Source organism: Protomyctophum parallelum (assembly GCF_964188405.1).
Source record: "Protomyctophum parallelum genome assembly, chromosome: 8".
In the NCBI taxonomy this organism is placed as follows: Eukaryota; Metazoa; Chordata; class Actinopteri; order Myctophiformes; family Myctophidae; genus Protomyctophum; species Protomyctophum parallelum.
This window is the reverse complement of record NC_139703.1, coordinates 16,845,472-16,869,420: the sequence shown is the minus strand read 5'-3', so window position 1 is coordinate 16,869,420 and position 23,949 is coordinate 16,845,472. Positions and strand designations below refer to the sequence as shown.

Sequence of the window (23,949 nt, the reverse complement as noted above, 5' to 3'; positions counted from 1 at the left end):
ACAGGACATCTCCCCGAACGCGTGGGTATGTCCAGATAGTTGCCTCGCGGAGCCGTCTTTTGTCCAGTGTCCATTCTGGGTCCGGAAACGGTACTTTTTGTCAGCCTTGACCCCAGTAGAAGGTCTGCTACTGTGAATTTTACACCTCTCCCGCTTAGCGGAGAGTGGGGTGTGGTATAGGACATCTCCCCGAACGCGTGGGTATGTCCAGATAGTTGCCTTGCGGAGCCGTCTTTTGTCCAGTGTCCACTTTATAAAGTCCATGCACTCCAGTGAATAGCATTTATCCATTTAGATAACTTTATTATTATTATTATAAGGATTTAATTACTTATTCTTACACAGAAACATAATGTGTGTCTTATAGCATCATATAGCATCATTTAAATGCTTAATTTGTAGTTTTAATGTGCAAATTAAACTTTTTTTCAATACTCTAGAGGGTACTCTTATTTTGAAGAGATCGTCCACCGGAAGTCTTAAATTAGCTCACTAGATTAGCTCACTAGACGCTGCCGTATGATATTGATAAAATAACCAAAAAAAACTAAAAACGACTATGGTAAAATGTGATTCTTGCACAGAAATCTCACATTTATGATTGTAATGAAATAATTACATAACATTTAAATAAAATAGCTTTCATAGTTTGTATTTGTCTTTGTTTTGTTCTGTACTGTTCTCTGTCGTGTCGTCACTTCCGTGCAGCTCGCGCAGCCAAGTCTCGTGATACTGTAAGACAAGTCACGCTAATAGCGATAGCAGCTTAATTCCTGCTCACCAAAACATACACGAGAAGAGTTTCTAATCTGAAATAGTAGAAATAAAGCGAACATGCTATCTCGTTTATTGAAGGAGCACCAGGCGAAGCAGAATGAGCGAAAGGAGCTTCAAGGTGAGTAGAAGAAAGAAGCAATAGTTGCGGCTTAATTGCTAACTTGCTAGCCTATATCATTCTCTAGTGCTAAAAACAAGACGCGTATGCCTCGCCGTACGACGGTAGCACGCACCGAAAATAGCCGATCTTTGATTGATTGATTGAAATATTTATTAACAGTTTGTAGAATTTACAGTACATTTTAAGCACAAACTCAATACAAAGACTGTCAACTGTGAGTGGACGACCCAATTAAGCATTACACTTGTTTACAACAGGGTCCACATTGTTCAATTCATTTAAAGACATACAACCATTTAGAGACATACAAATAGACATTTCTATGTAGCTAAAGAACAGAACAGGAATTCATCATATGGGAAGCAAAAAAGGGAAAATATACAAGCACTGGGAAAATATACAATATACAGTGAGGGAAATGGGGTGGGGGGGATTCAGATTTTACAGAGGCCAGTTTCGAATTGCAGCCATCCGTAGGTGCCCTTTGAGAGCGGTTTTGAAGGAGTCAAGGGATTCACATGTCTTAATGACTGTTGGTAGGGCGTTCCACATTTTGGTGGCATAGGAGCGAAAATAATTTAGTCCCTTGTTTGTGCCGAATCTGGGTTGTACATGGTTTGTTGCACTCCCTCTGGTGTTGTGGGTGTGGACTTCGTTTACATTAAGGAAGTATTTAGACAGGTACATGGGTATCTTGGTGGTGTATCGAATCTTGTGGACCAGACCCATTGCAAGATGCTGTACTCTGTCGACGACCCTAAGCCATCCCAGCCTGTCAAAGTGGGCAGGGGTGAGGTGGGTTCGGGGGGTGAGGCCAAGTAGGAGCCTGACCAGTTTGTTTTGGGAGGTCTGGAGCCTTGTTTTAAGGGCCTTTGAGGTGCTGTGGTACCAAGAGGTGGATGCATAGTCAAAGAAACCTTGTACGAGGGCTCCTGTTAAGGTCTTCAAGGTGTTTTTGCTGACCAGTGAGGAGATCCTGTAAAGGAATCTTGTTCTTTGATTGACTTTTTTGATTACGTTGGTGGCCATTTTATCACCGGAAAGATTAGCCTCCAGGATGGAACCTAGGTAGGTAATTTGATCTTTTCGTGTGATAATATTGTCACCCACTCTAACCAAGAAGCCATCTGCCTTGCTGAGTTTACTATTTGATCCGAAGAGGATGGATTCAGTTTTTCCCAGGTGTAAGGATAGTTTGTTATCAGCGAGCCAGGTGCAGATTCTACCGAGTTCAGAGCTGAGGGTCTTTTCAACCTGCAGTTTGTTCCTGTCCGAGACCAGCAGTGCTGAGTCATCTGCGAACAGGAACAAGTTGCAGTCACAAGCTGAAGTCATGTCGTTAACATAAATTAGGAACAGTAAAGGCCCTAGTATGCTTCCTTGTGGGACACCACAGCTCACTGGGAGGGGAGGGGACAGTGTTCCGTTCACCTCCACCATCTGTTCTCTCCCCTCCAGGTAGGATTGCATCCAGCTCACTGATGTGCTATCAAAACCAATAGCTTTAAGCTTGTTAACCAGTATGGAGTGGTTCACGGTGTCAAAAGCCTTTTGGAGGTCCAGCATGACCATGCCGCAGTATTTTCCAGCATCCACCTCGTGTTTGATGTGATCACTCAAATAGAGGAGGCATGTGTCAGTGGAGTGGGATGTTCTGAAGCCAGATTGGAACTCGTACAGCAATTTACGAGCCCACGATGCGTCTCTTCTGCAACTCGTCGTGAGCTTGTAGATCGGCATTTACAGAGCTGAGTGGCGTACGTAAAGTATTGACCTGGCATAGTACTGAGTATGTAATACAATTTGCACGTCAAACATTAGCTTAGGGAGAGGGCACACGGGATGTTTCGATTAATTATGGGTTACTTGGGTTTAAATCCTCTAGCACAGTGGTTCCCAAAGTGGGGTCCGGGCACCCCCAGGGGTCATTGAGGTAGTTCCAGGGGGTACCCAGCTAAATGATAGTTTGGAACCAAATAGAGTTAATGGACCCTTATGGTTATGGGTCTGTAACTCTGAGAGTGTACAAATGGTTCCATTTAGTACCCTCTCAAAGTTAAATTAACATTGATTTTACAATATAAATTGGGGTCCCAGAGATAGAAATGCCATTAAATGGGGGTCCGTAGCCTAAATGCATGTAAAACTGGGGTCCTTGAAATTAAACAGGTTGCTAGAGCCGTGAAAATCTTCTCTTATGGGGGTCCCTGGCATGTCTTTTCAAATGGGGGTCTGCGGGATAAGTGTCAATTTGGGGGTCCTTTTGGTTTGGGAACCATTGCTCTAGCTCTAGCAGACCTTGTATTGAACTGTGCTTTTTTTCCTGAAAACTGTTAATTCTATCACTAAACTAGAGTGTGTTTCGTTACACAAATTATTCTATTTATTGTGTTTAATCTTTTGTCTGGCACAGAGAGACGTAGGCGCGAGGCTATTGCTGCAGCCACCTGCCTCACAGAAGCCCTGGTGGACCACCTCAACGTTGGGTAACAAATTATAATTCCTCACCTAATATGAATTTTGAACTCCTTTTTCTTATGCATTGAAAATGGAGGACCCTGATGTAAACAATTGTTAGTGCCTTTCCTGCTGTTTCCTGGTGCAATACAGCTAGTATTGACCTGTACTGTCGTTCTACAAACTCTTAATACAATTTTCAATCAATCATCAAAACTCTGAACTGGCCCCTGTTAATTAAATGTCAAAGCCTACCCCAAAGTAGCTGTTCATAGTAAGGGTTGGTTAATGTTCCAAATAATCTGGGACCATGTTAGCCCTACAAGCAGAACCCAATGGTACTGAAGTTTCTGACATTTTTGAGACCCAGTAGCCATGGGGTCCTATTCCACCTCCACCCTGCCACTGGGTACGTGAACATAAATAAACATAAATGCTGCGGAAGCCGTTAAGTACTTTGTTTGACCGATTTGGTCGCTTTGATTCTTCTCTTCCTACCGTGTTTATTGACACCTCATTGTACCGCCTATCTGGCTAGCTAGTGGCTATAGCTATGACAGAGCAGATCAGAGGCAGGAACGTAGGGACGCATAAGCCAACCCCGCAACGGGAGGCGGCACAATAAACGGTAAATAAACAAGGAAGGAAGAGAGGAATCAAAGCTTCCAAATCGGTCAAACACAGATTAAAAACACTTAACGGCTTCCGCAGCACAGGAAAATTCTCAGCGGTGTCCGGTGTAAACTAGAGTTCACATAAACAGAATAACTCAAACGAACAGAAGCCCTCAAACGGCGCAGACACGACGTATCCGACGGCATTTATGTCTGCGTTCTGACATTTACATACGAAAACACAGTTACGCACAGGGACCCCACGGGTAGCCCGTTTCGGCACAAATCGATTGGGCTGACCCACGGGGTTCCGAGAGCTAGGGCTAGGACCATGTGAGTGTGAAAATACTGTATCTATATATATAATATATACAATCCACAATCCAGGCATACTGTCTGCAGTGTGTGAAAATATGGTTGATGTTAAATTGAAATATGTGTGGGCTGGGCTATGCAGGGTTCCTTGCAGTGCTTGGACATGAATAAAGCAGTCCATTCCTTGCATGCCAGTACACTACTAGGCTTAACATAACACAATGGCAAATGTTAAACAAGAAAGATTAGAAAGAAATTGTGAAACGTGTAATTGTGAAACGTGTAATGGGAGTCAAATCAGTCAGCTTAAAGATCAACAGTTACGTTGTATATAGAGAGACCATTGTTTAGGACGTTTTTAGAGAAAGGATTTAATGGCTCAAAACCGTTTCCTAAACAAAGGTATCTACTATTTCATCACAGTCAAGACTATACGCTAGAAGTTAAGTGAAGTAGACCTGTGCCTACTTATGCCACGAGTCACAACGCTGCTAACTTTTGGCACGTGTTTGACTGTCTCTGCATTGTGAAATGGGCCAAAGGCCCACCCATAGTCTGGCCTGGGGCACAATTTAGATTTCATGATTGCCAAGGGACTCGATATTTCAAAAGTTGTTACTGACCGCTTGCTTTATCTGATTATTTATGTATTTACTTTGATATGTCTATTACTCCTCACATCCATATTCGATCAGATCCTCTGTTAAAAATTGTATATCATTGAGAATACCAGTAGTGCACTCTTTATAAAGGCTGTCTCAGTCTGTCACCCATCCCCAATTCAATCTGTTAATCAAATGTTAATGTGTTTGATGCCATTGCACCTGTTAGTAAAGTACAAAGCACTGTGGTCATGTATGTATGTATAAATTCCTTATGCCTTTAAATGTTTTTACATGTATAGTTTTATGTACTATACACTCAAAGGGCATAAGGAAGCATCCTAGCACGATACGTTACATGGAACGTATTTATTAGAACAAATTATTCCATTTAATTCCAGGGTGGCTCAGGCATACGTGAACCAACGTAAGCTGGACCATGAGGTGAAGACTCTCCAAGTCCAGGCCAGCCAGTTTTCCAAGCAAACCGCTCAATGGATCAGTATGGTGGAAGGCTTCAACCAGGCCCTAAAGGTGGGTCAACACAACAACAAAAAAAAGAGTGTCTTGAGTTGACACCTGGAAACTTTGTCAATTGCTAGCCCTTGTGGTAGAAACTATTTCCTCAAACATAGCCAAAAGTTTTATGAGAAATGGATAGTTTATCCTAATACCCTACATGTGCACAACAACTGTCATAAACCTCGTTCTATGTTCATGTATACCCTTGTTTAACAGGAAATTGGGGATGTGGAGAACTGGGCACGCAGCATTGAAATGGACATGAGGACCATTGCCACAGCTCTGGAGTACGTGCACAAAGGCCAACTTCAGTCTGCCTCCTCATAGACATTCTAGGGAAAAGACCTCTGTCAGACTGAAACACAACGCACTGGAATGAAACACGAGTTCATCAAAGTCTGGTTCAGGTCTCAGGAGACCCTAACCAGGGTGGACATAAGACTTTCAAAAAGAGTCTTTCTTGATGAGTCTTGATGTCCCTCACAAACTCGGCTAGATTGGGCCTGTTACTGTTGGAATACTAAATACAAATGATATAGTCGTTGAGACTGAATTGCACACCACCTCAATGCCATTTTATTGTTTCTGTTGAAATACTTAACGGAGGGGCATTCATGCTAAACAGAATTTGTCTTGGCACTGGTTTAGCTTTTGCTGTCAGAAATGTTATTGTGCTTCTGACTATCTCACCAGGGTGTTTGTGTAAAGAAAACGTATTGGACTTTGGAAGTGTGCTGTTTTTATATCCCATATAGAGATCTCAGTATCTGTCAGTCCTTGAAAATGGGTGAAGTCTATCCTTTAAAGAAGAATGGGCCTGCCATTGATGTGGGAGTTGGAATGCATGTACAGTAGCGTCACATACAGTATATTCAAAAACAGATTGATTGTGACGAATCAACTGTTGTACATTAAAGTTTAGCCAAAGAATGTGATTTATTTGCTTGTAATCGTAATAGGTGGCCACAGACGGCATTCCATATGCTTTGTTGTGATACCCCCTTCTAACAGCTATACTTCTACAGTATGTTGGTATGTATAGCCCCAAAGTCCCCAAATTATGTACAGTATGCTGATGAAGATCCTGCCTATGAAAAAGGTATAGGATGTTTGTGATGCAGCCTTTTTTAAATAAAGTAATTGTACTCTTTCACTGTCTGTGTGCTGTTTGAGCTGGGGGATATAATTAATCTATGCATGGAATGTGTGACGCAGTAAGGAAAGGTTAGTATGTCACAACAATGCATGTGGCAGTGAGCTGAGCTCTCCCACCACTCCAAAGTTCACTTTTTCTTTTTGCGTTTAATTAACTAGCTACACTCCATCACTCCTCTGAAGATTGTTTTTGAAAATCTGACCCAGTACATTTTGGAAGTTGTCAGGGAAAAATCAAGCTCTCTACAAGCCAGGCTGAATATTAATGAATTTAGTAAAAAGAAAAGATTCACAAATGCTGTGCAACAAACAAATCCTTGCAGTAATATATGGATGGTGCAGTAATAATTCTGTACATGTTTTTAAGCTTGACAGTAAACATGTTATCAATGTCAACAGCTGCTGTTCAAGGGGGAAAAATATAACGGGTTCCCACTCCTTGATATTAAGGTTTTATATGCAGTGTGGTTGACGGTTGTCTTAAATTCTCCTGTTTTGTGATATATCCATCTAAGTACTTTTGTACCATGTTCCACCTTGGAGTCAAAATAAAAAATGTTTTGTCCATCTGTCCTTGAGAGATCGAGACCACTCAAGTCTGTACTTTTCCATGTGAGTTCATTTCTAATTATGAGATTTCAATGTAACCCAATTTCAACCCACCCTCACCATTTACGGCATAGGTGAACATTTTCATATATTGTTTTAAAAACGTAGATCAAATAGCATAAATGTCAAAACGGCTGTTTATTTGTGAAAGATGTTTGCGATATATATAAAATAGGGGGGGGGGGACGACTCTCCATCAGTATATTATCTAAGAAGAGGTTAATTATTTGGGCTGTATTCTTAACAAACTGATGGGTGGAAAAATTGTGAATGAATCTTACAGTAAGTGATCAAGGAAGTCAAACAAGATTTGGGGCCAGGATTCTATTTAGTCAACAAACGTGCTCTCAAGACTAGCTGGAGCCCAGCTCATTCAATGCCATCTTGATTATGCTTGCACCTCATGGTTCTCACAACCATGATGGCACAATCCTGCTTCTGATTTGACACAAAGTTTGACCTAAAGGTTCAAATTAAATGTCTCTCCTGCGCAAGCAGGGAGTGGTAAAACATTTCAGCACTTTCACAGGAGGCCCATGCAGGTTCAAGTCTTGGGTAGGACAGGACAATTGCACAGTGCAGGTTTAATGTAACCAAGAGTAAAACTACAACACCCCCCAAACTTCCAATACTCATCTGCTTTGGACTATACTCTCACTACTACTGTCCTTCACTTATAACTCCAGGGAGCACCGTGTTCCCTCAGTGATTGGAAGTGATGTGTGCGTCTATATAAACCACACAGCCGATGAACCCTGTTCAACTGTTGAATACTAAACCACTTGCTTACTCCTCTTCGTCCCCAATGGGTCATAGGGCTTCAATGAGCGCTCTCCATTTCATCCGATCCCTGGCAGCATGTTGCGCCTCTCCCCAGGACAGGTTCATCTGTTCGAGCTCCTGCGTCACAGTTCTGCGCCAGGTGGTCTTGGGCCTCCCAGGTTTTCTTTTGCCTGGTGGTGTCCATCTTAAGGCCACCTTTGTGGTGCAGTCCTGCTCCATCCTCAGTACATGTCCTAGCCATCTCAGGCGTCTGTGTGTAATAATGTCCTTGTTAATGCTCCGACTCCCTGTTTGTTTGTACAGTTCATTGTTATATTTTGTTCGGCCAAAAGATCTGACATATACGTCTGAGGCATCTGTTATGGAACACTTCTATTTTCCTTGTGTCTGTCTTGACCACTCTCCAGCTCTCAGATCCATACAGCAGGACAGACTTGACATTGCTGTTGTATAGGAGCATCTTCGTTTTAAGGCTATATTGCTTTGATCTCCAGATGGATCGGAGTTGGGAGAAGGCACCCTGAGCCTTTCCCAGCCTTGCTTTGATGTCTTTTGATGCCCCACTGTCCTTACTGATAAGGCTGCCCAGATAAGTGAAATCATCCACAAACTCGAGTGGTTTTTCATCGACAAGGATGGGTTGTGTGGGGGTGGAGTTCACACACAGCATTTGTGTTTTTGAGGTGTTAATACAGAGTCCGATCTGTCTGGCGAAGGTGTTAAGCCTGTCAGTTTTAGCCTGCATGTTGTTGTGGTTTGTGGATAGGAGAGCAAGATCATCATAATAACCCACACAGCTGATAAACCCTGTTCACCTCTTAAATACAATGTAAATGGTAATGGAAATCTATACCGTTCACTCATTGTGGTATAATAAGCCAGTAACAAATCCCTGCTTCAATTCAGTTACATACTGTCAGTATCCTGAAATTCCTGACACCTTTTTGGGGAAAGAGCAAACACACACACAAAGAGCAAACACACACCCACACACCAATTTCTTACGGATTACAAAATGCGGACTTGTCTTAAGGGATAAACCTTGAGGATAAAGCCTTTCTACAGCCACTTTCACCCTGGTGCAAGAAGGGAGCATAGTCCAACAGGGAAATAAGGCGACGAGGATCGGAGAACAACCTGTGGATTTTGATCTTTTCTTTAAAAAAAAGGGGCGAAAAAGGTAGGATAATAGTTTATGAATGTATCAAACAATAAACATGATTCAATTATTGATTGAATGGATATTTGAATAGATCATTTAAAGTTTAGTGAAATAATTTCCATGTAGTTGTTCAGAATTGTTTACTATGTACAATTGGAAATGTACTAATATTGCACAGTCATGTAAAGTTAAATGCATATTGTGAAAAGCAGTTTTTCACAGTATGTATCTGATTTAACATATTGTATTTGCTTCATTAAGATGAATATGGCCTAATAATTCAACACCTTTGCATTGCTGGCACATTAAAACCTAAAGGTAATTTTAACATCTATGCTCAGGGTTTTGTGTGCAGTTTTTAAGTTGCTTAATTCAATATTTAGATGTTCATATTAGATGAGACCTCTATCCTATGGAAGCCTATTCATCTTCAATCTTCATTTGAACCATGTTACAATGTTTTTTAAACATCCCTGGTTCTGGTGACTGTGTTTTATTTGCAATTATTAATTGACAGATCGAATTCATGAAGGGTCCAAGCCCGAAGGGCCTATGGTCCCTTACGTTATTCTTCTTCCACCAGTCCTTTGGTTTCCGTTAGACCTGAGAACGATTCTACAATGTCTTCTAAATCCTGACAGTTTTCTGAAAAAAACTATGTTTCTATGTCAGTGGTTCTCAAACTATTACATTACATTATATATGTAATTGGCCGCCGACCCCCCATCTGAAAATGTTGTTCCAGGGACCCCCCCCCCAGACACAAAGATTTGAGTTAAAAACCTTCGCTATATTCAACGATTTGCGCCACATTTTCACGATTAAAAAAAGAATAGCAGATCTACAAGCTCGTAGCTCGTGAACCGTTTGAACACCAGCAATAAAATGTGATGCGTTTCCTCACGAGGAGCAAAAATCACACCCATGTGAAGTGACGGGCGCTCTTATCATCTTACAACATCGCGGTTAATTATGCACTACCAAAATATATACATCAAACATGGACAAAACAAACATTAAACTCTGTACATTCCAATGGCGTTTGTCTTAGGAAAAACAAACATTCAACCTGTATATAGGAGGGTCTAGCACTATAAAATATATGTATAGCTACAAGCAGCAATAAGTCGAGGGGCCAAGGTATGCAGCAATTTAAAAAAAGACTATGCAATACGCACAATAAGCGAGGCACACTTCCAGGGCTGGGAGGGGGTTGTCGCTCGGCTGCTCGACCTGCCCAAGGGGCCAGCCTTCTTGGGTACCAGATGAGACGAGCGACACCCTCCTAGCCGTGATCCAGAGTGGTAGCCCTGCCTAAGCTATACTCACTCACCAAAACAAAGGCTGTTTTGTGTTGTTGAAAGTCTATTCTCCAGGGTGGGAATCCTCTGTAGAATATAATTTTTGGGTGCTTTTTGGGTAAAGGTTAGGTTTCGCAGCAAGCACCGTCAGGACCTGGACGAATTAGTCACGTCTCGATTGTGGCCGGATCAAGCCAAACCAAGATCTAGTCAGATCTGGCCCAGAATATCACCCGATTTCAACCAACATAAATTCTGCCCACTAAGACGGACGTCCCTGGATGAATCACAGAGAGTCCGATCGAGGCCAGATCAATTAAAGTCATATCATAACTAGTCAGATCTGGCCCAGAGTAAGCTATATTATTTAAACTGGTTAAGACGTCCTGGAAATGACGTAAAGATCATCCCCATATGGGCTGTGATCTAGCCTAGTCCTGAACGTCACCGGAGGACGTCATCGTAACGTAATTTGGCTTGCAGGGTTAACATAGTTTTACTGAGGTCAGGTTTAGGGTTGGTTAGGTTTAGCTATGGTTTTACGATCTCTCTCAATTTCAGTGTTGGCCCCCCGTTATTGCTGCTTGCAGCTAGATTGATTGTAAAAACACCAGAACCAGGAGACGTATGTTTATACGAGTCCAACATGGTTAAAATGGAGTTTGAAGTTCAATGGGTTAAATGGGGTCTAAATATCAAAAATGTACATATTGAAATACCCCTTTATCTGAAGAACTAATTTCAGGAGCCTTTGGCATCCATTTGATGCACATTTGTCAACAACAATTGATGTGCTTTAATTGCTGAAAAGCATATTGTACTTTGAGGATGTAAGCATCGCCAAACAAGTATATATAGGCCTATACTCTTGCGAAGAAAGAAAATGTATTGGATGGATGATATTTCAAAATAACTTCCCACACTACTATTCCTGAAAATGGATTACTTTTGAGCAGAAAGCTTTACACTGCTCTGACACGAGCATTACTATGTTACAAAACAAGACCCCCAAAGCCCCCCTCGTTCTTCAGCTCCTATCCTCTCACCAATGCCACTCTTTGTTCACTAAGAGCATTAGGCAAACAGGCCTGTTTCTCATGTGCCTTCAGGTCTATTGCATGCCATAGGCTATAATAAGCAAGTAAAGTATTCCACTGAGCACAAATTTGTGCTTTACAAAATAAGTCAAAGCTGGGTTTTGTTTTCTTTATTCCTGGTGAAGTTCTTAAATTCTGCCCAAAACTGACCCTAGCCGAGCCGACCTTTTTGGGCCGGGCCTGAAAATGTATGCCAATTATTGGGGCCGGGCCAAGCCTCAGGTTCCACGAAAAAAAAAGAAAATACATTGTGGGCCTAGCAGTATGCCAATTAGTCAAGTGAGGGAGACCTGTCTCCAGCCTATGCCATGTCATTCATTCCTGCTTGGCTGTATGCACTGACTTGTGTGAGCAAGGTAGGCATTGGGTTGTTTTGATGTTAAACCATGCTTTAAATCATTATGTGTATTTGTAATGGTTCTTCAGGTGACCTCCTCATAGGCCGCCTCAGTGCCGAGGACCAAGAGCCTGTTTTGTTTGTACCCCATTGTTGTTAGGGCCAAAACCACACTTACGCACACTGGGTGATTAGGTGCACTCTAAATACACACGCACTGTCACGCAGTGAGTGAGAGGCATTTAATACTGTACAATTTAATATTTAAAAGGGTGAAAACCATTCATTTAAAGGAGGGGAACAATAATTGACAGGGGAGGAGAGAAAGAAGGTCAGTCAGGTGAGGGTCACACTATTTCAATCCACAACCACACACTTACACTACAAAACCACACTTACACACACTGGGTATTTAGGTGCACTCTAAACACGCAGCAGGCAGTTGAATTGTATAAACTTTATTTCAGACTCAGGGTCCATATCACATACAAAATGACTACACAATAAATAAGATGAAAACAAACAACCACAATAAGTGAGTGAGAGGGGAAGGGCGCCCTCCAGTTAGTTCTCCCCCACAGTGCAACTGTTGGTGCCTCCGCATGTTCTCATCAGAGTACACAAGAAACAACAATAATACAATTAAGTCAAACAGCTAATTGGGCAGTTGGTTATCAATGCAAAGTAAAATACAATACAAAATATATGAAGTCTAGAAAAGGGGAAAGCACAGCAAAGGAGCTAAGCCTGTAAAACAAAACAGTTAGCTCCCCACCATGTACCATAATCATGCATAAACACGATTAAAAAACATCCTATTGTTTTACCTCAACAATCTTCTGATACATGGAAGGGACTCATGGAGACATGGCAGTCAAGGTCTGGTACAGCAGGGACTCGTGGAAGACGAAGGAGTAGGCATACACACTAAACATGACAGACGCCGGACGGTACCCCAGCCTGATAAATACAAAATTATGTCAGAACCACAATATAAAGATACATAATATAAAACATTACTTTGAAAATGGTCGATCTTTACAAGCTCCCTGTGCAAGAACATACTGTACCTCCAGTTAAGTGTAGTTTTGGCCCTAACAAACAAAACAGGCTCTTGGTCCTCAGCACTGATCGAGGCCTATATGAGGGCTGACAAATCAGCACCCCATCACGCCCATCATCTACAGTCTGATGTCAAAATTAGTTGACTTCTTTTTGAAAGAATAGTCAAAATTAACTATTTGGATTTAACCATATCCAAGGATGAAACTGGAATGATTCACACATCTATTTTCAGAAAAGACATGGAACGCAACTCAATTTTGCATGCTACCAGTAACCATCCAAGACACCTTAAGGGCAACATTCCTGTAGGTCAATTTTTGAGGCTAAAACGCAACTGTTCAAATCTTGATGATTTTCACAATTTCACTCCAAACAAACCATTATGAGTACTCGTTTTAAAGACAGAGGCTATTCCTCAAAATCTATTCAGAAAGCCATACAATGTTCCAATAACGCCTCCCGTCCTGAACTTCTATCCAATCCACCACAAACTAAAAATCCAAGTCGGTCTTGTTTCTCTACTGAATTTAACCACTGTGCTTCACAAATCAAACAAATACTCAACAGGCACTGGCATGTGCTCCAAGCAGAGCCAACATTGAAGGACCTTTGTAAATCCCCACCCCTTGTTGCATTCAGGAGGGCACCCATAATCAAAGGTACAGTCATGTACCAAAATATGGTTCAGAAAAATACCACATGGCTGACAACAACCGGAATGTACAGATGTGGTATGTGTGCCTGCTGCAACAAATATGGATTATGCCATTGCAAAACATTATGCTGACGCAAACCATGGTTCACCTTCTTTAAAATTCTGTGGGATTGAGAGAATCGAGATGCCCAGCAGAGGGGGTGATATTCTAAAGAGACTAGCCCAAAGAGAAATGCAGTGGATATACACACTCAATACTATGACACCCAATGGACTGAATGATGACTATAGCTTAAAATGCTTTCTGGGTTAAGATTGGCTTTAATGTCTGGATGTGTAACTGAGATATATACTATGCCTCAAAATGCTTATTCAAATCAGTTTGTGATTGGACCCTGTTGATTGACTTGAGATTTCAGCTGTAGGTGAACTCTGACCCTTTTGTATAAATTGACTTGAATTCACTTGATGTGAATGATCTGATAAAGGCTGCATAGCCGAAACGCGTAAGCGTTCCTTTTTGGTGTGTGCCAATAAAGAAATGGAAATGTGAGTACTTTGTCCACCGCTTGTTTAATTTTTGGATGTGCTACCTTTTTGGAATTTTTTAAATTCCTATTTCTTTTAATGTATACTGGATTTGGGTTTGGCACTCCACTGAAAACCATTGCCGATGCACAACCTCTTTTTCTCATTTGCCTATGAGGAGGGCACCTGAGGAACAATAGGGCCAATACAAATACACATAATGATTTAAAGCATGGTTTAACATCGAAACAACCCAGTGCCTACCTTGCAGCTCCACACAAGTCAGTGCATAATACAGCCAAGCAGAAATGAAAGACTGAGCAGCTGGCATTATAGGAGGGGGTAATCAGTGACCACTTGCAGCTGAGTAATTGGGGCGTGGACACATCCCTGTTACATGGAAATCCTGGAATCCATTAATTGATTCCAGGATGTAACCTGTTGTCATGACAGAGGCTCTATCTGGGGATGGCCTGTGACATATTGTTTTGTGCACAACAGGTTGACACACCCAGCCTAGGGTTTAAATGTCTTGTATGATTGTATATTATATATTGCCAATCTCAACTTAAGGTATAGTCAAATTCATAGCGAGATCCTCTGGAGCTTCTAAAATGAATGTTCTGCCCTCCCACAGCTAAATATTATTGTATATAAATGATTATTATTATTAATGATGATCTGTCTTTCAACAAACACAATCTCATACAGGTCGACAATAAACCACCGCTCTGGATACAATATGGGCATCTACGACCTTTTAGGGTAAGATTATACTAATTACTATACCATGGACTATGATTTTAAAGTGTTACATGTAATGTTTGGCCCTCAGGGGACATTACATTCACGGTCGTCGGTTCACAAGTTTTGTTCTATACCCACCATACAGATTTTCGGCTGAAACGAAATTGACTTCTGATGCACCAAGGTGGTCACACAAAAATGCAACATAACACAATACACTCCTCAAAAATATAATTCCTAAGTGCATCTTTAATTGTGAATGGGCCTCTATGTTCACACACTTCCACTGCCCCGCCCCCTCCCATGTACAACAGGGAACATTGTACGCTCTACGTTGTTGGTGCCGTTTTGATACTGTGGTTTCTTGTGTGGAAGTACCGGGACAGCTTGGAGGTCAACAACTTCAGAGACAAGTACGTCTTTGTGACCGGCTGCGACTCTGGGTTTGGAAACCTCTTGTGCAAGAACCTCGATCGCAAAGGTTTCCGCGTACTGGCTGGCTGTCTAACAGAAAAGGGAGCTGATGATCTGAAGAGGGTTACTGGGCCCTACTTAAAGACTGTTCAGCTAGATGTGACCAGTCAGGACAGCATGCAGAAAGCCATGGAGTGGACCAAGAAGGAGGTTGGAAACCACGGTGAGATATAATGTCATGAAAGAAACAATGTTATCCAGAAAAAGACGAAGAAAAGAAACGTATGCGTTCAGGCAAATAGCAAACATTGCCAACCTGCAAACTCAAAAACGTATTTATTTTTGTTGTTTTAGAAGTTATTTTTAATTTTGAACTCATTTGCACCTTTTACCCCCCACATTTTAATTATTTGATATTATCAAGCATACCAGACTGTATTTTCCAAAGGGAAATGCATGTATTTAATGCAGTCTAACCAGAACAAGGATAAAACATATCCCCACTGGCCAAAAAAACCCAATGCCTGCCCCCAAGCAAATTGAACCCTGTACTATATTTCTGTCTTTGGTTTTGTTCCGCATTTAGGACTGTGGGGTCTTGTGAACAATGCCGGACGCGCACTGCCCATGGGGCCCTCAGAGTGGATGAGGGTGGAGGATTTCCATGGTGTACTAAACGTTAACATGAACGGAACTATCGGCATGACGATGACCTTCCTGCCGCTCATCAAGCAAGGCCGCGGCCGTCTTGTGAACGTAGCTTCAGTGCTGGGGAGGGTCGCTGCGAATGGCGGTGGATATTGCATCTCCAAGTTTGCTGTGGAATCATTTTCAGACTGCCTCAGGTAAAACAGAGAGTATCAGCTCTCCCTGAGACATTTCTCAATTCTCATAATCGTATTGAACAATATATTTCACTTAAAATGTATTTGAGGTGTTGATGTGGATATATATTGCACATGCAGTGATATTATACAATGAAAAGGGTATCTTTGAAAGACAAAGAAAAGGTCCCGCACATGCACTGTCAGACACTTGACGGTCTAAGTGACCGAAACGTCAACCTAATATAGAGGTAAGTGTCTGACAGTCATGTGCGGGACCTCTTCTTTGTCTTTCAAAGATACCCTTTTCATTATACACTTTATTGCCCTACTGTATGTGCACCTGTCACCAGCCTATTGAGGTGTGCATTATACTGCTATACAGTGATACATACACAAACAAACAATCCATCTTTCAGGAGGGACATAGACTACTTTGGTGTCAAGGTGTGCATTATTGAGCCAGGTTTCTTCAAGACAGCAGTAACCAGCCTGGAACCACTTGAGAGAGAGCTGCATCGGCTGTGGAACCAGCTTACCCCTGAAGTCAAAGCCAGCTATGGTGACAAGTACCTTGATAAGTGTAAGTACCTTATAGTGCACACCAACATGAGTCAACAGCAGTATTTGAGGTGGTTCAACTTCACACTTTACACTCACATAACTGCTTATTGTTAATATACACACCAAAAAATTGTAGATTTGGCAGCACTATATAAACGCTGTGCAACATCAATTGGTGATTCCTATTTGCAGACATTAAGATCCAGCGTTTGATCATGAACGCTGTCTGCGACTCTGACCTGTCCAAAGTGACCGACTGCATGGAGCACGCTTTGACCGCTGCCTACCCTCGTACCCGATACAGTGCCGGCTGGGATGCCAAATTTCTCTGGATCCCCCTATCTTATATGCCTTCCTGGGTGGTCGATCTTGGGCTGAAATTGGTGATGCCACGTCCTTCTGATAGTGTCTAAAAAAAGACTTACACTGTAAAATGTTGAGTATTTACTTTAGCTCTGAGTGTGTATAAATGTAACATCATTCTATTTGTCTATTTGTACAGTACACAGACTCTGCAGTTACAAATGGACAAAATAATAACACTGGGGATTTTACTGTGTAGGCCGGGCAAGGGAACATTATGATAATGGCTTTGAATCAGTGCATTAAAACTAATTGTTGCTTGGTCTGTGGTTGTGTGTTTACCAGACTTGGAGTTTCAGTTTATACTTAAAATATGTGCCCTTTTGCCTAAATACTTGCTACTTGTCTGCTTTTACCACAACATGGACTGAAGTTTGCACCTGCATGATCCGTATGTGCAAAACCTGACATACAATAACAACTAAAATATTCTTGTCTGTAAAATGTTTGTTTGAATTTAGGCAACATGAGAGAAAATATTGGGATCCTGTATATTTGAACTATAATGTATGTTAACATGTCCATGTTTGGCCTTTTGACCTTTATTATTTATGTTCTGTAATTTGGAAAAATGTTCTTAAACATTGAAGGAAAAATAAAGGTAATAAGTAATAACCAACCATGATGTCATATGCAGCTGGCATACAATATCAGACAACAAGTGGTCTATGTTATGAAAAAGTGAAATGTGTATGGTAAATATGAAATGACTATAGCAACTCACTGACACCGGTATGAGGCCCCTGTGTCACAACCCATATGTAAGTCGCAGTAAATACACCTTTCTACATTTTACCAAATTCATGATTCAGTGTTTCCCCTAGATTTTGAACCTGAAGGTGTAGGGGAGGAAGCTCAGCGTGCACACATATTGGGGTTCTCAAAATGCATTTCACCTGCCCCTTTACCAACTCACCCCCGCGAAAAGTAGGGACAAGTCATCCCGAAATTTCAGAAAGTGAAGACATCTCACCAGAACTGTGGACAGCTCACTGGACTGCAGACCCAACTGACCCAAGAGACGCGGACAGCTCACCTTATGATTTACCAACCACATATTAGAGTATAAATGACTATAAGACATTGTAAAATAAGCCCCCTAAGTCCCCTCAGTGTAATGTCTGAATACCCGATGTCTTACATGCTAATGTCTTCTATCAATTGAAATTATGAGTAAGCATCTATGACAAAGGGCCATGAAAATATGACCTTTTAAAAAAAAGTGGTCATGTGGCTCAATTTGCCCCAGATAAGGGGTAAGGATCCAAGTCGAGGGGTAAGTTGAACCACATGATATTTTAATGTCAAAAGCTTAAACTTGAATAATGTATTCACTTATCGATAATAATATAATAACAGTTTTCCCTTTTGCAAATATTGTTTATTTGTTTATTTATTATTTAAACAATATTAAATAAAGTTTGTTATTCAGAACCCTTGCAATATTGTTAATACAATATTGCAAACTTCTCTTAAATGAGTATGTACAATTAAAGGTAATTTAGTATAATTTGAGTAGCAAAGACTTAATAAAAAAAATATGAATAGTGATTCCCATTGACTCAATTTACCCCCGGACATTGGTTCATTTGGTAACAGGTACGGTCGCCCCAATTCGATCTCGCCCCAGCTTTTTTCCGCCAACCTCACGCCGACAGCTCGGTGTGGCGGTTCTTGTATTCTTTATTTTGTTTTACTGAGAATAATGTTAGAAATAAGTTTAGGTTTAGGCATAGTTTTACTGGGGTTAAGTTTAGGAATAGGGTTAGGTTTAGGTATAGTTTTACTGAGGTTAAGGATAGGAATAAGGTTATAGGTTTAACCGTTTAAGCATAATTTACTTAGATTACTTTAGGAATACCAGGTCGCGCTGTTCCACCGGCTGTATGCCCGGGGCAAGTTGGTAAAGGAGTTTGTTTTGTATTCGTTCATTTTACCCATAGCCATTTTTTTTTAAACAATGACTAGAATAAGCTACTTCAGACAATTTATTTGTTAAATGATTCACAGGGTTCTATCCATTGGCAAATCATCAACGTGTATAGGTACATTTATAAATTACATTTACCGACATTTTTTTTTTAAATAAGTAAAATAATGTTTTGTACTTTCCCCATGTGCTTACCAACTTCACAGCCAGGTGTAAATGAGGGATGCTTACTAGATTTAAGGTCACATGGCAACACAGTTTTCTAGTTTTCTAGATAAAGGGGGTGGTTCAACTTACCCGCTTGCTCATCTTACCCCGTTCTCCCCTTTAATGTCTATAGGCTAGTATAAAGCAGGGGTTTTCAACGGATTGTGAACGAGGGTCCACCACCCTGGCTTTATAATAATAATGTATGTTAAGTGCAAAGAATATATATATTCATAATGCTTATAACTTTATAAATATATGATTAGCTTAGTATAGATATATATATTGAATATAGCCTATAGGAATAAAATAAAGGTGTGAACAAAGCTGTGTTACATTAACACTTGGAGTAAAACTATCTTGTATAGCCTACAGCAGTATTTCATTATCATCAATGTCAAAACTGTTATTCTAGTGTTATATCTAGTGTTCCCCTCTCTCTCTCTCTCTCTCTCTCTCTCTCTTGATCGACTTTACTTTTCACGTTGACTCTGAAAAGGTGCGACTTCTCAATACCACTAGAATTACAGACGACTAGAATATGTGTATCTAATCATGCTACTGTTTCACAATTCACACACACACACTGCATTATATGTAAAATGATTAAATGAAATCAGGATAAAACAGTTCTTCAGTTAATCATCATGTGATGTAACAAATAAACATTTTATATAAAACGGTTTCTGCAGGATGCACAACTTATTCTCAGTTGGACTTGGAACCTTAGAGTATATATTAAGCTTGTAACTTGTCTTGGAATAATATGATAACCTCGTGTCACTCACCACTCACCAGACTTTCGGAATATGAAATGAATAGGAATAGGAACCATTAAAACGTTAAGTCGTGTACGCGCACGGTGAATTTACGATGTGACCACCTGAAACCTCTCGAGTGTAACATTTATTTCTGTCCCCCCCTGGTCAGCAGCTCAAAGCTCAAAGACATGGCAGGTCCAAATTTGATCCAGACGCTTTTGTATACTGTCAACAACTTGTTGCAGCAAGAAAAATATAAAGCGGCACTTGCAGTTCTGAAGGGATTCCGAAATGGAGCCGTGTGAGTCCATGTGCACGTTCAGTGTGTACTAAAGTTCAGCTGTAGTGAATAACATTACCTGTCAATTTAAGTTAGAGAAGTACAGTTGAGAAGTACAGTTATGGCTAACGCAATTTGTCAGTAGCAATATCCTTCTATTTAGTAATAAAAAGTATTTCTATCTAATTAAGCTTATGTTTCTATTAGGTAATGTATGTATGGTGTTTGAACCATTTCATAAAGGCAAATGTGTGGGGGGGGCTGATCTTGTCCCAAACTTAGACACTGCTGACTTATAGTTTTTGTGTATTTTTAATTTCTCAGATACGGGGCCAAAATCAGAGCCCCACATGCCCTTGTGATGACATTCCTATTCAGAAGTGGAAGGTGAGAATGCACTCTGTCTGCTACCTTGTTTGACAAGGTATATCTGAAACTGTTATGGTAGTAATACATGTTTTATCTCTGACCCTTTAGCTTGAAGGACAAGCTGATGGCTATTGCGAAAGCCACGTACACACACTCCCGCAACCTGGCCTACTTTGTGTTCACGTATAAAGGACTGCAAGCCTTGCAGGAGAACATCCAGGGGAAGAGCGTGCAGTCGCAGTCTTTCCTGGCTGCTTGCATAGGAGGATGGTTAGTGTTCGGAGAGAACAACAACATCAATAGCCAGGTACAGTAGGCCACTACAGCCTCCTATGTCCTACATGTCCTAATGTAGGGCTGAAAGCATGTGACAGAAATGGGACAAATTAAAGTTTAGGAAACAAATAATTAGTTTAATCGTATATTCACTGTATTGTGTGAATCGGTGGCTCTCAAAGTGGGGTATCCGGGGACCCCCAGAGGTCATTGGAGGGGTCCAAGGGGGTACCCCAGCATAATTTGTTAAAACAGCATCACAATCATTTTAACTATCCATTTATACGTTGGCTATTAAAAAATATCAGATCTACAAGCTAGAATTGTGTCACTTCTTGATGCACTGCAAGCTTTTATATTTTAGGATATTCTTTTTTAACTGAACTATACTAACAGTGCCTATAAGCTATAACTAACTAATCAACAACACCAAACCCATTCCTAAACCTATCCATATCTGTGTCTAACCTCATCCGCTGCAAGCTACTGTTCAACGGCTGAATATCTTCTACCATTGCTAAACCTAACCTTAATTTGTGCCCTCACGTCTCTCTTCATCTTCAGATCAACATGTATTTGCTGTCCAGAATCCTGTTTGCCCTGTCTCGCCTGGCTGTGGAGAAAGGCTATGTGCCCCGTCCGAAGCGGGACCCCTTCCCTCTGTTCGCCACCTTGGTGTGGGGCATCGTCTTGTGGCTGTTTGAGTACTATCCCCACACCCTCCAGCCCTCGCTGCAATCCTCCATGAACTACCTCTACCATGACAGTAACGTGTGGCATGACATCTCCGACTTCCTCATTTACAATAAGCCAAGGACTGCTGCGCAGGAATGAGGTGACAAAGCATTAGTTTAAAAAATATATATGGCAGAACTGAAAGTAAAATCAATTACCGGTATAGGCCTACTTATTCCAATTATGATTGTCAGGGCTGTCACAATTATTGCTTCATCAACGCATGCGATTCAGTCTAATGTTTTAATGCCATTGACATGAATTGCATCAATGTGTGGGTGTTATTTTGAAGTGTAGGACTAGAGGTGTGATTTGTTTTCGTGGTATGACAGAAGCTGTGTGCTCTCAGTCTACACACCATTGCCCAGACTCTCACTCATGGTGCTGCTCAGCTCAACTCTCGTCACAGTGTTAATTTGCTGTAGAGGACAAGTGCACAGAGCCGAGATAAATGATTTTGTTTGAGACGAATGAGACGACGTTCTGAAAAAAATGGAGACCCTCTTTTAATCTCTCCCATAATGTGATTTGGCTTGACTTTTGTTCAGAACAGTACTGAAGTACTGTTTTGGAAATACAATACATCGCATTAGAGGTGAATTTACTGAAAGGCAACGCACGTCTTTCAGACCAGTGCCAACAAAGGCTGCTAAGATATGCTGCACTTCTTGGCAATACCAGGAGATGATGATGATGTTCCATTAAAAACAGCCAGTAACATAATGATGATTGCATCAGCAGTGGCTGAACTCTATTCTGCTGGGTTATAGTCATTCACAATGAATACATTCCTTTAGGCAAAAAATATATAAAAATGGCCACGTTCCCTTCAATGTAGTGGGACCATTATGAAGCAAACTTTAGTGACCCATGCAGTACTTCTAAGACATCGGTTGGCATCGTTTTTTGTTTGTATGCCAATATGAGCAACAGCCTTATAATTAATTATAATTGTTGGCTACATTCATATTCAATGTCACCCTGTTTGACGGTGTTGTTTCTTTATGGCACAGTGTGTACTGTATGTACACTTCTCCAGACACCACTGGAGACACCACTGAATACTATTTTGTGCAGATGATTCCTCATTAATTTGGTGGTAGTTTAGTTTGGTTCAAAATTTTAATATGTTTGCATTTAAAAGCATTTGATTAAATTGTGATTAATGCATTTATTTTTATGTTCCCTGTTTTAATTTAGTAGTAGGCCTAGAAAACATTAAGACTAATTTAATTTGTATTATTTTAGATTAAGTGTGCTCATACTGTAAACTCATTATCCACTATAATTTGACAGTTTTCTTTTTTTAAACTGTCTGAGTCTGATTGATTAAATGTAATCCTGATATTCATTGTTGCACTACAGGGGGTGAACACAAAAGCAACATGTGAGATGTGATGACTACCTTTTCCTGAAACGGCTCTATCATGTGCACTAATATTCATGTGTTGTGTTTGAGTGCCAACACTTTATTTTCTTTTTTGATGACATACCAGAGAACCACAGTCTCTGTTTAGTGCTTCAGGAGACATGCTTTTACCGGTATGTAGTTCAACTTGATGTATCGCCAGATTGCTTTGACAGGAACCTGTCCGATGTCACATATTGCCAACATGTTAACATGACGTATGTCATCTTATGTCCTCCTTAGGATGTGTGTAAGGGGTCATTTATTTGGACAAATATGGGTTCCCTGTCACAAACGTATTTTTCTTATTCAGTAATTCTGTTAGGCACTGAATGTTTGCCTTCTTTTGGAAAATAAATGCCTATAACGTTACTAGTGTCTGCAGTGAGAGCAACAGTTATTACTGTGAAAACATTAAACAAGCTCAAGTCACACGCACCCAAAACCTTTTGTAGGCAGGAGCCGGTCGCAAAACACAAAAATGAAGGTCCGCACACTGTAGCTCCCTGTGGAGAATTCCATGCTAGAAGGCTTTCTTACCCTTTATTTATAGTTGTTACGTCCCCACCAAAGAGGTCCAGGTTGTTTTTTGCAAAAGTGCATTGTTACGAAGGAACGAAGTGTCGCTCCGACATCACAACCGTGGTGTCAGAGGTGATGTCACCTCTGACATCACGACATAAATATAAGGCCTAGCAGGTTTACCAGTAGAATTAAGCTTTGGAACTCTAGTTGTGACTTACTCACCTTTGACTAGTGAACCCATATAGCCTGCCTCAAGAGCTCCCACTTCTATCCCTTACTACTAAACTAAGGTGGGACCTCTCGGCTGTAATTCCCAGACCATATCAGGCTCTTGATTTAGAGCCTCAGTTACAGCATTATTGGCTATTTCCCCTAATATAAGCCTTCAATGGGGGTTGGGTTTTTGTGCTAATTCGCTTATTTCCATCAAAATAAGTAGTAAAGTG

General features: G+C 40.9%; 3 protein-coding genes across 3 annotated transcripts; all 3 read left to right on the top strand.

Annotated features, from left to right (window-relative positions):
• Positions 1-733: 733 nt before the first annotated feature.
• bloc1s1 (biogenesis of lysosomal organelles complex-1, subunit 1) lies at positions 734-6,558 on the top strand. The gene is made up of 4 exons (XM_083771574.1): positions 734-895; positions 3,312-3,384; positions 5,288-5,420; positions 5,625-6,558. The coding sequence occupies exons 1-4, from the start codon at positions 835-837 to the stop codon at positions 5,733-5,735; spliced, it is 378 nt and encodes a 125-aa protein (XP_083627700.1). The 5' UTR covers positions 734-834; the 3' UTR covers positions 5,736-6,558.
• Positions 6,559-15,150: 8,592 nt separating this feature from the next.
• Positions 15,151-17,062, top strand: rdh5 (retinol dehydrogenase 5 (11-cis/9-cis); the record flags this gene model as incomplete). Its single annotated transcript, XM_083771052.1, has 4 exons — positions 15,151-15,484; positions 15,848-16,106; positions 16,505-16,668; positions 16,842-17,062. The coding sequence occupies 4 exons, from the start codon at positions 15,151-15,153 to the stop codon at positions 17,060-17,062; spliced, it is 978 nt and encodes a 325-aa protein (XP_083627178.1).
• Positions 17,063-20,075: 3,013 nt separating this feature from the next.
• pxmp4 (peroxisomal membrane protein 4) lies at positions 20,076-23,350 on the top strand. The gene is made up of 4 exons (XM_083772387.1): positions 20,076-20,211; positions 20,515-20,577; positions 20,668-20,866; positions 21,400-23,350. Exons 1-4 carry the CDS (start codon positions 20,099-20,101, stop codon positions 21,667-21,669), a joined length of 645 nt encoding a protein of 214 aa, XP_083628513.1. The 5' UTR covers positions 20,076-20,098; the 3' UTR covers positions 21,670-23,350.
• The last annotated feature ends 599 nt before the right edge of the window (positions 23,351-23,949 follow it).